Source organism: Fukomys damarensis, unplaced genomic scaffold (assembly GCF_012274545.1).
Source record: "Fukomys damarensis isolate Sample0158 unplaced genomic scaffold, DMR_v1.0_HiC HiC_scaffold_17, whole genome shotgun sequence".
In the NCBI taxonomy this organism is placed as follows: domain Eukaryota; kingdom Metazoa; phylum Chordata; class Mammalia; order Rodentia; family Bathyergidae; genus Fukomys; species Fukomys damarensis.
The window spans coordinates 17,859,459-17,874,995 of NW_022900929.1; the positions used below are offsets into that span (position 1 = coordinate 17,859,459).

At 45.0% G+C, this 15,537-nt stretch overlaps 1 protein-coding gene across 8 annotated transcripts in view; it reads left to right on the top strand.

The window, feature by feature from the left end:
* Styxl1 (serine/threonine/tyrosine interacting like 1) overlaps window positions 1-15,537 on the top strand; it is a 46,684-nt gene that overhangs the window by 26,250 nt on the left and 4,897 nt on the right. For 7 of the 8 annotated variants that reach the window (XM_033764877.1, XM_033764881.1, XM_019206744.2 and 4 more), the window contains 3 exons: window positions 688-833; window positions 7,752-7,849; window positions 9,234-9,346. In XM_033764877.1, coding sequence (XP_033620768.1) covers window positions 688-833; window positions 7,752-7,849; window positions 9,234-9,346 — 357 coding nt within the window. The remainder of the gene's footprint in view (window positions 1-687; window positions 834-7,751; window positions 7,850-9,233; window positions 9,347-15,537) is intronic. The other variant, XM_033764879.1, reaches the window with a different exon arrangement.

Genomic DNA, 15,537 nt, shown 5'->3' on the forward strand with positions numbered 1-15,537 from the left:
CCCAGCCAAACTGATGTAGCTGCAGAACAGAAAGCTGATTTGGAATATAGCAGGAAGAAAGTTGATGGATGGGTTGTGGGCATTTATTGGAATTTTTTCCCAGTGGGACCATGGTGATTCACATGGCTCCAGCAGGCTGGGCCCCCTGGGTAGGGTCAGCCCAGGCTCCATGGTGGGCTTTGGGGCTTGCCTGTCGGCAGTGATGGTATGTGTGGGCTTCTGTACGCTTGTACGTAAATGGTTGTCTTCTTGTTGCTACCTCTTCGTACATTCAGTCGCTTCACTAGAATTCATTTCCTAGTGGCAAATAGTCTGTATGCGAAGAGTTCTACTGTATGTTTAAGAAGTTTAAATTCTGATGCCTCCATGGTAACAGAAGGATTAATGCTCCCCATCCCACCTCATCCCAACTGGACACATTCTGGGTTGTTGAAGGTTTGGCCACAGGGTCCTGGATTCCAACATTTGTGCGCATGGCCAGGCACAGATAGGTGAAGCTATGTTTCAGTCCTTCTGCTCTGACCCACCCTTTCACTCCTCATCCAAGTTCTTTCAGGCTCTTTGAAAGTCCTGCACTCAGCCTCATTCACTGTCCTGGGGTTCCTCTTCTATGCTCGTTTGTGGAGTCACATTTCAAGAGACAATGGGGTCTGTGCTCATAACAGCTCATTTCCTTCCCCATCCTAGGAACTGGATGCATTCCAGCCATACCCTATTGAAATTATACCAGGCAAGATCTTCCTGGGCGATTTCAGCCAAGCCTGCAACCCTAAAGTTCAGAAAGATTTGAGAATCAATGCACATGTCAATGTCTCCATGGAGACCAGTCCCTTGTAAGTAAAAGAGGTACTCTTGATTTTTTTAATTTAAGGCGAAGTATAGTTTCTTTACTCAAGTATCCTAGTGCCATACATCTGAAGAGTCAAAAGGGCTCATGGCAGTCTGCACACAGGGAAGCAGGGACAGCACTGATTTTTACCTCTGCCTGCCTGGTCTTGGCATTCTCTGTCCCTAAGTAGAATCTCACACTGTCCTTTAAATCTCAGCATAAGTAAAGGTTTCCTGGTATTTAAGGTCTTGGTACAAAGTATCCTGTTCTACACTGATTGGCCTGTTTTCAGTTCCCTTAGAAATTCTTCCTTGCCACAGAATTGCCCTGGTGCTACACATGCACATGAGTTCACACACACATGCGCGCGCGCGCGCACACACACACACACACACACACACAGAGTGATACACTCTCATCACTGTTCAGTGGGCAGGAAAGCACTGCACAGCCTAATTTATCAGCCTCTATCTTCTAGCCATGTCCAGTTTTGGTCACCAAGACCCATCCTGTACACTCTGCCCTTGCCAGTCCTAATCAGTTAATAAAGACTTACCTCACAGAATTTCTAGAAAAAACACAAGAGTTCAGCAAGGCATCTGGTAATAAAAACAAAACAAAACACATAAAACCAATAAATTTGTTTTAATGGTATAAAAACAATGACTAAAAAAAAAGAAAAGACCCAATTTGTAATAGGGAAAAATATAATTCCTAGAAATAAACTTAAGAAATATACAGGCCTATACAACATTTTAAGAGGGGGATATTAAAAGATGGATATTAGGAAGACATTTTTGGAGAGGAGGGCTAATGTAGTGATGACAATTCTGTCTAAATTAGCCTATACATTAAAAAAGATTTCAGTCAAAAAGTGAATTACTTGTATGCAACTAGGCAATTTATTCTTAAAAGTTTACATAGAGAACTAATTTGTGATGAGTGAGGATGAGGAGAAAAGGCCAACCTTTCAGCAAGAACAACTAGAAGAGGCTGGACAAAATACAAAACTTTCTTCTGTGTTATGTACTAGAGATAGAGAAAGCAATAAGGAATTAGTGGCCAAAACGTGGAAGGAAGAAGAAAACTAGAGAGATGAGGCCAGATATTGGTGCTGCTTATTCATACAAGGAAGCTGCTGATTTGGGAAAGAAAGAAAGAAAGAGCAAGTTAGAAATGGTATCTGAGAAGATAATGACTGTTTCCAAAATTGATGAGGTACAACAAGCCACATATTCAAGAAGTCTTATGGGCTCCAAGCAGGCTAATGCTAAAGGAATCACCTCTAGGCTCACAGTAGGACTGCTGAAGACTAAAGAGAGAATGCAGTAAAAGCACCAGAGCAAAAAGACCTTTTCAGAGGAGTGATGTTGGATGATTATTGAAACTAGAACACAGAATGCATAATTACGATGGTGGCACAGAGAAGTACTTACCTCCTGGTATTTATGCTGTTGAGTGTGGGCTGTACTGACAGACGCACCTCTAAGGGCTACCAGTCACTTCTGAGATTAGATGACTTCATGCTATGAGCTGCCCTGTGGAGAGGTTCACAGAGCAGGAAACTGAGGGAGACCTCTAAACAACAGCTAGGGAGGAACTGAGGTTTTCAGCCCTAAAGGTCACGAGGAATTGAACCCTGCCGATGAAAATGTGAATTAATGTGGAAGCAGCTTCTCCAGCTCAGCCTTCAGATAAATCCTAGGCAAGAGCTTGGCTGTATATTCAGCTAAGTACTTATAAGCACATGCATGTGAGGAAACTATTAAAGTCTGGGGCATAACTACTAGGAAGGAACAGGTGGTGCAATCCCAAGATTACATGGGGCCAGGGGCAGTTTGTATTTGAGGCCAGAGTGGACAAAACTCATACTATATCCAGGCATGGTGGTGCATGCCTATAATCCTAGGATTCTGGCAGGCTGAGACAGGAGGATCACAAATTCAAGCCCAGGCTGGGCAATAAAAATACACACACACACACACAAAGCTAGAAGTAGTTGAGTGTGAAAAACTTGGGTTTAATCCCTAGAATCAGGAAAATAACAACAAAAGAAAGTGAAAAACCCCTATGTACAGCATGTCAACTAGAGTACACAGAACAACATTGTTTCAGCAGTGGGAAAAATTAGCCCTGGACTAGGGTAGAAAATACAGTGGCTGAGACAAAAAGTGTGCTGGATGGAGTTAACAGTGGGTAAGACCCTACAGAAGAAGAAATGGGCAGCTTTGAAGACATAACAATAGGTAATATCCATAATGAAACACAGAAAGGAAGACTATGGGTAAAACTTTGGTGGTGAGCTTAAGACAGCTTCCAGTATCCTAAACAGGAGGACCTTGAAGAAACAGAGAACATAGTTAAAGATACAATGGCTGAAATGTTGCCAAAATTGGTATAACCTGTAAATGAATAGAATCAAGCAGAACCCAAATATAGAAATACCTGTATAAGGAAAATTATATGAAATTGCTTAAAACTAGTGAGACAGAAAAAAATGTTAAGAGCATATAGAGTATACTAAGTATAAGGGAATAAGATCAGGATGGAAAAAAATCAGGTGGTAGCAGACTTCACATTGAAACAATGAGATTGAGAAGACTGTAGGATTTAGCTCAGTGGCACTGCTGCCTGCCTCACAAGTGCAAGGTCCTGAGTTTGATCCCTGATACAAAAAAAAAAAAAAAAAAAAAAAAAAAAAAGGGGGAAGCCCTGAAAAGCCTATAATCTATGACTAGTGAAAAATATCTTTCAAAAAGTAAAAAAAATTTATATGTAAGAGCTGAGTGAATTCATCAGTGATCAACTTGTATTACTAAAAATAAAAATGTAAAAGGAAGTCCTTTGGGCAGAAAGAAAATAGTACGAGATGGAAATCTGAATCCTGAATCCTTATAAAAAGAATGATGATCTCCAGAAGTAATAATTATGTGGATAAGAATAAAATACTTTCTCCCTTGTTTTGAAATCCTTTCAAGCCAGGGGTGGTGTCACATGCCTGTAATCCTAGCACTTGGGGGGCAGAGGCAGGAGAATTGTCGTGAGTTCAAGGCCAGCCTGGCCTACATAGTAAATTCAAGGCCAGGCTGAACTACATAGTAAGACTATATCTAAAACAAAACAAAACTTAAAAAAAATCTTTCAAAAGGATAATTGCTTAACAAAGAAACCAGAATAATTATTTTGGGGTTATAATATATGTAGAAGTAATATTTAGGTCCACAAAGGCTAGAAAAAGGAAACTAGAAGCATACACTTCCAAGGTTCTTATAATATTTACAGGAAGTACTTTATATTACTTGAAGGCAGACCATAATGTTAAAAGATACATTCTATAAACTCAAATGCAATTGCTGGAAAAATAAACTCCAAAAATATACAATGAATAAAACAGCAAGGAAGATAAAATGGAACTGCAACAAATAATTTCAAAGGCAGAAAAGGAAGATTAAAAAAACACAAGAGGTGAGATCAATAGGAAACAATAGCAAGATGATAGATTTCAACCAATAATCACAATAAATATAAATAGCCTAAATAACTCAATTAAAAAGAGGCCATAGGGGCCGGGGATTTAGCTCAGTGGTTCTACTGCCTTCCTTGCAAGTACAAGGTCCCAAGTTCAATCCCTGGTACAAAAAAAAAAAATCCATAAGCTGTCTAAAAGAATATTCTTTAGATATAAAGATAAACTGGGCATGGTGGCACACACCTGTAATTCCAGCACTTGGGAGGCTGAGGCAGGAGGATTGCCACAAGTTCAAGATCAGCCTGGGCTACATAGTGAGTTCAAGGCCAGCCTAAACTACAAAGCAAGATTCTGTCTCCAAAAAAAACAAAAAACAAAAAATACATATTCTCAATAGAATATGGAATATCTTTGCCAAGATAGACCATGCTGGGCCATAAAACTAGAAGTATTATGAAAGTTAGGTTCCCTGATAATGAAATTATGTTAGAAACCAATAATATCTTTATCTCAAAAAACCTAAATGTTTGGAAATTACAAGATGAATTTACAAAGTGTTTTGAACTGAATGGAAATACAAATGCATGTGTTAGTCATATTTTTGTCACTAAGATGAAATACCTGAGGGAGGAAAAATAAAGACGTTAAACATGGTAGTGCATGCCTGTGATCCTAGCACTTTGGGAGGATGAGGTAGGGAGATCAAAATTTCAAGCCCAGCTGGGGCATTAGTGACTTAGTAATACCCTGACTCAAAGAAAAAAGGCTGGAGATGTAGCTCAGTGCAAAGTCCTGGGTTCAACCCTTAGTTTTAAAAAAAAAGGATTTATTTCAGCTCATGGTTTCAAAGGTTTCTGTCCAAGGTGGAAACATCGTAGTGGAAGGATAGAACAGAGGGAAGCCGCTCACCTCATGGCAACCAGGGAGCAGAAAATGAGGAAAGAGCTGAGGACCAGGGATAGTCCTCAAAGTCATACCCCATGAACCGTTTCCTTCGGCTGGGCCCCACCCATTTCCACCACCTCCCACTAATACTATCAAATTACAATCTTGTCAGTGATTAATCCACTTGATGAAGTTAGGAGCCTCTTGACTGAATCACTTCCTTAACACCCATCAGCAGCTAAGCCCTTTTGGTGTATCATATCCAACCGTAATACCACATGTCAGAATTTTGACATGCAGCTCAAGCACTGCAGAGAAAGAAATTTATAACCTAAATGTCTGCAGTATAAAAAAAGACTCTCAAGTTAAAGACCTATGCTTCCATCTTTAAAAATCAGAAAAAGTAAGCAAGAAAAAAGAAATAACAAAGATAAGAGTAGAAATAAAAAGTGAACAGAGCAATTGAGGAAAATCAATGAAGCCAAAAGCTGTTTCTCAAAAAGATCAATAAAATTGATATGCCAGGGCTGGGGATGTAGCTCAGTGGCTCTGCTGCCTGCCTTACAAGCATAAGGTCCTGAGTTTGATCCCCGGGACTTAAAAAAAAAATTGATATGCCATTGTCAAACTGATCAGAAAAGTCAGAAGACCAAAAATTACCGATATTTCATAAAAAGGAAAGGTCGTTGTCATCATCGTCATCATCATTGAACCTGCTGCTCTGAAAAGGCATTCTCTGAGCACTTACCCTAGAGAGATGAAGACATATTTACTTCAAAACCTGTGTATGCTTGTTTGCAGCAGCTGGCCTACAGGGGAGCAGTGTGACATACTGGTACACACATACCATGGAATCCTCAGCAATGAGAACTATTGCTACACACAATCTGGATCTCCAGGGAATTAATGCGGAGTGAAAAAGAAAACACCAAATCTAAAATGTCACATGTGATACATTTCTGTTTAAATAAGTTTTTTTTTTGGTACCGGGGATCGAACTCAGGTCCTTGTGCTTGCGAGGCAGGCGGCGGAACCTCTGAGTTAAATCCCTCGCCCTAAATAAGATTTTTGAGATGACAAAGTTTAAGAGTAGAGCCTGGCCAGGCATGGTGGTGCACATCTGTAATCCTGGCACTCAAGAGGCTGAGGCAGGAGGATTGCTGCAAATTTGAGGCCAGCCTGGGCTTCATAGTGAGTTCAAGGACAGCCTGAACTACATAACAAGACCCTGTCTCATAAAAATAACAAAACAAAACAAACAGGGCTAGGGATTTAGCTCAGTGTTTCCACCACCTGCCTTGCAAGCACAAGGACACAAGTTTGATCCCTGTACCAAAAACCAAAAAGCAAAACAAAACAAAAAAAAAGAAAGTAACTTGTAATTTTGCCAGGCGTGGTGGCGCACGCCTATAATCCCAGCACTCGGGAGGCTGAGGCAGGAGGATCACTGTGAGTTCGAGACCAGCATGGGCTACACAGTGAGTTCCAGATCAGTCTCAACTACATAGTGAGACCCTGTCTCAAAAAACCCAAACCAAAAACCAAACCAAACCAAACCAAAAAAAAAAAAACCAAATGTCCGTTTCTGTCTGCTGATAGTATACAGGATTTTATGTATTTATCACAAACCCTTCGATCTTCTCTCAAATGCCTTCTCCATTGTGGAGCTTTGTCCTCCTCAGTATTAGCCCAACACCTAGTCAATGGAAATGGGAGCTCCTTGAATCTAGGAGGGTCCATCCCAAGGTCTGCACACGATGGGCATTGAGTGAATATTTGAGAGGTGGATGGCTGGGGAGGGAGGCAGGGAGGGAAGGATGGGGAATTGTGCTTGTACTCATCTCAGTGAGCGCTCCTCAGGAGCCACACGCCACGGTGCTCTGCATGCTCCCAAATGTCACCAGCAGCTAGGGCCTTCATGTGTTGGATCCATCAGGAGCTCGCGGCACGCCAGGCATGGGGCCAGGCTGCGCACAGGCGGCCATACACCTTGCAGCCCTCTTCTCTCCCCCTTGTCCAGGAAACTGATTTCTCTGTTGTGTTGTTTCTCAGGTCTGTTAGCCACGTTCTTTCTTGGGGCCTTTGCACTTGCCTCCTGCATTACCTGGAACATGTCCTCAGATACCTGCTGGGCTTGTTCCCTCACCTCTGTCACTGTGCTCCAGCGTCACCTTGGGAAAGCCTTCTCTAACCCTTGCATCTACGACAGCCACAGCACCATCTCCTCGTTTTGCTCTCAGCACTCATCACAGCAGGCTCCACTCCAGGGTCAATAGCTATGTTTTCCCACTCTCATTTAATGATTTTTATACCATGTTCTAGCGGGGAACCGTATTTGGGATTAATAATAATAATAATAATGTCACATTTACTGGGCACCTCGTAGGTACCATCCAGGTTGGTAATGCCTTCCACAGATGAACCCACTCAATCCACATCGCGCTACTCTCTGGGAGAAGCTCAGCCGCTTGCCCCGTTTTCTTTCCCTGTGGTCCCGCAGTGTAGACGGGGGCTGCCATAAGGGGGCTGTTGGTAAGTCTGCCCAGTTACCTGTGTTCTTCTGCTTAGTTTCGTGGATGACCCTGACAGGCTTCTGCACATCCAGATAGAAGATTCCTCAGAATCCAAGATTTTTCCCTTCTTACGCCACCTCTGTCACTTCATCGGTAAGGAGCATTCCCTGACCCTTATCTAGGAGGTAGGCTGTGGTGTCTCCTCCTCATGCCTCTCCCTGGTGTGACTCCCAGGGCTCAGGACAGGGAGGGCAGGGCCTTCCCACACCTGGCCCAGTATGGATGGGCCCTGAGCAATGTGAGCAGCCATGGTGCTTCCTTTGCGGGTAGTGGGTCTGAAGAGAACACAGACTGTGGCCGAGCTGCCTGTGTTCTGGCCCTGGCTAGACTGCCACGCCCTTTGGGTTGTGGGTACGTGTGTCATGGAGGCCTGTGCTGTGCTGGAGTGCCTCTGTGTCCAGCCCTGGTCAGCCCTGTGGATGGGGAGGAAGATTCCCAAGGCCTTTCCAGCCCTGACATCCACAGTGCCCCTCTGCCTTCTGCTCTGCACAAGTGATACGCGCCAGCTGCTTAACTCACTGAGTGGATCTTCATCTCCCCCAGTCTTGGGATTGTCTGGGGGAGCAAGGCTGAGTCAGGCATGAGCCCCACCCCATGCTTCCAGCCTGGCACCAACAGGACCCCTGGCCTGAGCAGTGAATAAGCAATCGGAAACAGCACTGTAGTCACTGTCCCTTATTTGCCCAGGAGATCACCACTGTCACTTGACTAAGACCCAAGTCTCAGATTTCTTTGTGCCCTAACTTGAGATGGCAGAGCCTTATGGCAGGGAGAGGCCTCTCCCTAGCCTCACCTCACTGGATAGCTCTAGGCCAGCCCTTCACTGATTGTGCCTCAGTTTCCTCATCTGTGCCATGAGGGGGTTGGTCTTAATCATCTCCAACTCCTCTTCCAGCTTTGACAGTCTGACTTTTTTGCACTTGGTATGTTTATCCTCAGTTCTTGGGGACTCCCAGGCCAGCCTGGGGTTACAGGGGTTACAGGATTAGAGCTGGTATTTCTATGCCAGGCACTGGGCTAAGCACAGAATAGAATAAGGGACAGGAAGGTGGTATGTTATTAACATGCTTACCCAATGAGGAAACTGTGGCTTAGAGGAACTTGCCCACATCTGGCCTGCACTGGCTCTGCTGCCACCTGTTGTCTTTGAGCAGTGGTCTTGTCATCCTTAGGCCAGCTGGTGGCAGGGCTTTCTGGGCAAGAAGCCTGGACAGCTAGGAAAAGGTCTTGGCCTGATGACGCTGGTGCCCAGGCAGGATTCTCTTGAGCTGCCAGCCAGGTCTGAGGAGCCCCTGTGCTGACTAGACAGTGTCCTAGAGAAGCCATGTGACTCGCCCCGGACCTGGAGCACTTGTTAAGAACTCACTCTTGGACCACAGGCCCTCCAAGGCCATTGTTCTGACAGCCACCCAGTACCACAGGGGAGAGGACTGTGTACAACTCCACCCCTTACTCACTCCCTTCTTTTCTTCTGCAGAAATTCACCTCCACCTGGGCTCTGTTGTTCTGGTCTTTTCCACACAGGGCATCAGTCGCAGCTGTGCAGCCATGGTGGCTTTCCTCATGCATAAGAATCAGGAGACCCTGAAGGTCAGTGTTCTCCCCATCAGGCTTGGGCCACAGCCACCCCAAGGAGGTGTAGTCAGAGCTGGACCTGGGAGACAGGACCCCCAGCCCTGCCTGGGGCCCTAGTTGGGGGTGGGAAGAGGAAGGATGAGGGAGGGGAATCCAAATCTAGGGTGTCACCCAGCACCTGGCACCCAAGGGCAGGGTCCCAGTGCTACAAGCTGGAGGGCTGAGGCTTCATACAAAGAGCTGATAGGGACAGGCTGCAGCCAGCAGCACATTGAGTGGCTCCCCCACTGTCCCCGTGTCCACTAGGTTGGCCTGGGAGTTTTCCAAGCTACTTGGAGTCACAGAACTGCAGTGCTGGCAGGGCTTCAGCAGGTGTCCACAGGAACAACTTCCTTCACCTTGAAAGCAGGGGCCAGACAGAGAGGGAAAGAAGGGGGCCATCCTGCAACCTGAAGGAGAACCTGGGGCTCCCCGGGCAGTGCTTTCTCAGGGGCCCGTTCTTGGCCTTAAAACAGGGCACCCCCATTCCCCAGGCCACAGACTGGTAGTGGTCCAAGGTCTATTCCGAGCAGGTCACACAGTGGGAGGTGAGTGGTGGGTGAAGGAGTGAAGCTTCATCTGTGTTTCCTGCCACCCCCGTTGCTCACAATACTGCCTGAGCTCCGCCTCCTGTCAGATCAGCAGTGGCTTTAGATTCTCACAGGAGCACGAAACCTACTACGAACTGTGCAGGTGCAGGATCTAGGGCACAGGCTCCTTTGACTCATCCCCAAACAATTATGTAGCCCCAACCGCTATGTGTAGAAAAATCGTCTTCCATGAGATCAGTCCCTGCCAAAAACTGGGGATCACTGTCTTAGAAGACTTGGGTGAGATCCTAAAAGCTGCTGTATTTGCCAGGGCTGTGTTTAAGGGGAGAGAAATGGAGGGAAAGAGAATAACCCTAGCCAGAGCTTACTGGCCAGTGGTTTGGGAAGCCCATGTGATCTCTGGGAGCAGTTTCACTTCTGGGTCTGCACCCCAGAGAAGTGGAAGCAAGCACTCATACAGATGTTTGCACACCTGTGTTCACGGCAGCAGTATTCACCATAGCCAAGAGGTGGAAACAACCCACTGTGGATACAGAGAATGTGCTATATACACACAGTGAAATATTATTCACCCTCAAAAAGTAAGGCCATTCTTTGTGGTGCACACACCTGTAATCCCAGCATTATGGGCAGGAAGATCACAAGCTTCAGCCCAACCTGGGCAACCTGGTGACTTAGTGAGACCCTGTCTCAAAAAATGAAAAAAGGACTGGGGATATATAGCTCAGTGAAAAAGCCCTGGGTTGAATCCCCAGCACCCCTACACATACGCACACACACACACACACACACACACACACACACACACACACAAAAAGATAAAACTTCTAACACATGCCACAACCTGGATGAACCTTGAGAACAGGGTGCCCCTGGACCTGGAGAACCATATCAGAGGCAGAGGGCTGAATGGTACTGGACAGGGCTCAGGAGGGCACAATGTACTTAGGAAAAGGTGGGGATGAAGAGTTGTGTTTAATAGGGACAAAATTTCATGTTAGCAAAATTAAAAAGTTCTGGTGATGGTGGTGGTGATGGGTATGATGGGTATGCAGTGATGTAAATATACTTAATTCTGCTAAATTGAACATAACTGAAAATGGCTAAACTGGTAAATTTGATGTTGTGTATATTTTACCCCAACTTTAAAAGAGCCTAGCGAGTGGGGTCAGAGGAGGAAGCGCAGATCCCTGTTCTCTCTCCTCGCCAAGGGGAGTTTTGGGGACTCCCTATGGTGGTGTCACTGCCTGCTTGAGGAGCATTATGTCCTGCGGAGGGCAGTGATGTCACTGGTAAGCGTGGGGGTGGTACAGAGATGACTTGGCCTCCCCCCAGGATTCTGTCTTGGAGGGGCCCTTTGGCTGCTGGAAGGAGGAGTTCTAGGGCTTGAGCTCCCCTGGAGCTTGAAAGAGGCCAGTCTAGTGACCTGCCCCAAACCCTGCCCTGTGCAGTCCCGGATTTCCATGAGAAGGTTGCGTGGAGCCCTCCAGCCCCAGCATGCGTATGTTCTCTAGCTATGACAAGAAGATTACGCATGGTCCTCTCTCCTGCCGCATGGAAAGCAGAGGGCATGAGCTGTTTGCTGGGGCTGGCAGGACAAGAGCCAAGTGAGGAGAACTCTTGTCCCACTCAGCTCCAGCAGCTGGGCCCTCAGGGTGATGGGGTTCATACAGGCCCAGTGCCTCAACCCTCATGGGCACTGCTGGGAGGTCCTCCTGTCTGGGCTTGGTTTTATGAGCTGTGATCAGTGAAAGGATGCACAAAGGGGCCCCTGAAGTCTAGACAACCCTGCTCTCAGGAAAAGCCCTGATGCCCCACCCTGGAGCAGCAGCCCTGCACTTATATATAGGAGGTCTTGTTGCCGGGTACTCCATTCAGATAACTCTTAGTTTAAAAAGCTGCACAGCCCATGGAGCTGTGGTCAAGAAGGACTGCCCTTATGCCCTGCACGGCTCTTAGCTTCTCCTGCTACCAGGTAGCACCCAGATTGCTGCCACAAGTTGGCTCAGGCTTGTCCCTGGGAGAAGTTCCTGTCTGCCATTGTTTGTGTGTGCGGGGGTGCTGGGAACAGGCTCCCTGTGTGTGGGGTGGGGGGGTCGTGGTGGTGCACAGCTCAGCTGTGATGATCAAAGCCCTTGGGACTTGCAAAGAAGGGAGTGGGCTGCTCGTGGGCCCCGAGGTACTGACTCCTGGGCCCCAGCTTGGCTTCTCAGATGCTGAGACTGGGTGTGGGGGCCAGGGAGTGATCAGCAAGAACCAGTGTCCTGAGTCTGTGGCATCAGAGCTACCGAGGACTTGCATTTTTAAAGCTTTGGTGCATGGTTGTGTGGGATCCCAGAGCCAGCGTGATTTTAAGAAGAAATTGAATTTAGTACCTTCAGGCTGCTGGGAGTAACCTTGTCCCTTTAAGATCTTATGGCGGGGTGGGGTGCCGACAACACTGGAAGGGTTATGGTAGCTAATGGTGGCACAGAGCTTTTAATTCTTTATGTGTAATATAAACTCATTCACAGGGGCCTGGCACTTAGGATGCTGCTCATGCCCCATTTTGCAGGCCACATAGAGAAGCTGGCTGACTTGTCAGAGGTTGTACAGCTCTAAACTGGGAGAGCTCAAATCCAACGCCAGTTGGCCCAGCTCTGGAATCCGGTCCTGGCGAGCGATGTGTGTGCTGGTGGTGGGAGACGGGTTTGTGAGTCTTCTTGAAGGCCTGCTCCGACCCAGCCAGAGCTGCACAGCTCTGCCTTCTGGTACCACTTAAAAAAAAAAAAAACTGTGGTAAAACACACATACAGTTTACTGCCTTAACCATTTTACAGTGTGTACTTCAGTCCTGCTCAGTACATTCACACCGTGCAGTCAATCTCCTAAACATTCACATCTTGTGAAACTGAAACTCTGTACTCACAAACGGCTGGCTCCCCAGCCCCTGGAAACTACCATTCTACTTTCTTTTTTCTTCTTTTTAATTGAGTTTATTGGTACATTTTAGGTATACAGTACAGTTACATTCATCATTGGGATCTTGTACCTTTACATGACAGGTCTTGGTTCTCATTTTTTCCCCTTAACCCAGCCCTTCACCCCCTCCTCCCCTCCCCATTTACAAACATTTTATTTCCATTTTTCATTTTCTCATATCCATTCTACTTTCTGTCTCTGAATTTGTCTATTCCAGGTACTTTACCTAATTTCCTTCCTTTTGAAAATATATTTCACTGTATATAAAATCCATCAGTAAGCCCATCTTTGCCAGGTGTTTTCTGTTTTGGGGGGTTATGGTTATTAATTAATTTGTAGTATGATGATTGAACCCAGGGCCTTCTCACTAAGCTACATCCCCAGCCCTTTTTTATTCTGAGACAAAGTCTTGCTGATTTGCTGAGGTTGGCCTCAAATTTCCATCCTCCTGCTTCAGCCTCCGAGTGCCGAGATTATAGGCACATATCACCATTCCTGGCTGAGGATTATTAATTATTAATTTCATTTCTTTAGTGTGTTTTAGAAGATGGTTGTTTTCAATAAATTGGTCATTCATATTTGTGAGCATAGAGCTGTTCATTGTATTCTTTTATTATCCTTTTAATGTCCATAGAACCTGTAGTGATATCCTTTTTACTCTCTGATATTCACAGTTTGTAACTTTTTTCCCCCTTAGCCTGGATGAAGTCTCATTGATTCTGTTGATCTTTTCAAAGAAACAGCTTTTTGTCTTGTAGATTTTCTTTATTGACTTCCTGTTTTCATTTTCATTCTTTTACATGTAGGTATCTAGTTTTTCCCAACACCATTTATGAAAAAGACTTTCCCTATTGAATGGTTTTGTGCTAGGTGCAGTGGTGCACACTTGGCCAGCTATTTGTGAAACTGAGGCAGAAGGATTGAAAGTTCAAGTCCAGACTGGGCAACTTTTGTGGGGGTGGTTATCGGGGATCAAACTTGAGTCCTTTTGGGCTGGGGATTTAGCCCAGTGGTTCCGCTGCTTGCCTTGCAAGCACAAGGACCCGAGTTCAATCCCCAGTACCAAAAAAACAAAACAAAACAAAAAAAACCCCAAAACACCCAAACTTGGGTCCTTCTGCAACTTAATGAGACCTTATCTTAAAATAAGAAGGGCTATGGATGTAGCTCAGCAGTACAATAATTGCTTAGCGTGTGTGAGGCCCTGTATGAGGCCCTGGGTTCAATCCTCAATGCTGCAAAAATCAGTGAAATAGAAACAAATAGCAGTAACAGAATCACAGGACCATATATGTAGGGTTTATCTCTGAACTCTCTTTTTTATTCCATTGGTCTATTTGATTCATGTCAGTACTGCACTGTTTCTATCACTATAGCTTTGTCATAAAGTTTTATTATTTTTTTGGTACCAGAGATCGAACTCAGGACCTTGTGCTTGTGAGGCAGGTGGCGGAATCACTGAGCTAAATCCCCACCCCTGTCATAAATTTTAAATCAATAAGTGTAAGACTTCCATCTTCACTCTTTTTACACATTTTTTTCCTTTGGGGCATTTTAGGGTAGCTTTTTTTTTTTAATTCTTTTTTTTTTTTTGAGACAGAATCTTGCTATGTAGCCCAGGATGGCCTCAAACTTGCACTGATCCTCCTGTCTCAACCTCCCAAGTGCTGGGATTACAGGCATGCACCACCATGCCCTGTGGCTTTTTCTTTTTCAATTGTGATAAAATACACATAAAAGCAAATTACATTTGATGAATGTGATCATTATGTATATCTAAACTGTACCAATAAACTTAATTTTTAAAACACATATAAAAGAACTCAGGCTAACTTAGCTCCTTTGATGAGTAGGACACCCACAGCCTTACAGCATTATTTCACACGTTGCACAACACTACACCTAACCCTTTCCAAACCCTTTACATTACCTAGAATAGAAACTTTTCCCATTACACACCCATTACCTTACTTACCCTCCCCTGCCCTGGGTAACCTCCACCCTACTTTGTGTGTATCTGTATTTGCCCAGTGGAGAGCTTTCTTAGAAGTGGACCCTACTATTTCCCCAGGGCTGTCCAGTGCAGCCCATGTTGGAGCTCCATGTTTGTGTGCAGCTGGAGACCCCTGTGTTTCATCAGCAAGTAGTGGTGTACAGTGTGCCCTTATAACTCTCTATTTCTGTGGAGCTGGTAGTAATGTTAGGATGGATTTTTATTTCCGCAAAAAAAAAATCCATTTGAGATTTTGATAGGACTTGTTTTGGATCTGTAAATTACTAGGATAATATTGACATCTTTACAATGTCAAACCTGCCAAGGGCCAGGGATTTAGTTCAGTGGTTCCACTGCCTGCCTTGCAAGCGCAAGGTCCTGAGTTTGATCCCCAGTAAAATAACAACAAAAAAAAACCAACCTGCCAATCTATGATGTGGAATGTGTTTCTATTTGCTGGTGTTTTCTTCATTTCTTTCAGCAATGCTTTGTAGTTTTCGGTGTATAACTTTTCACCTCCTTAGTTTTATTTTTAAATTTCATTTTAAATGGAATTATTTTCTTTGGATTATTATTATTATTACTATTACTATTACTATTCTTTTTGGTACTCAGGATCAAACTTGGGACCTTGTGCTTAAAAAGCAGACAGCGGCATCACT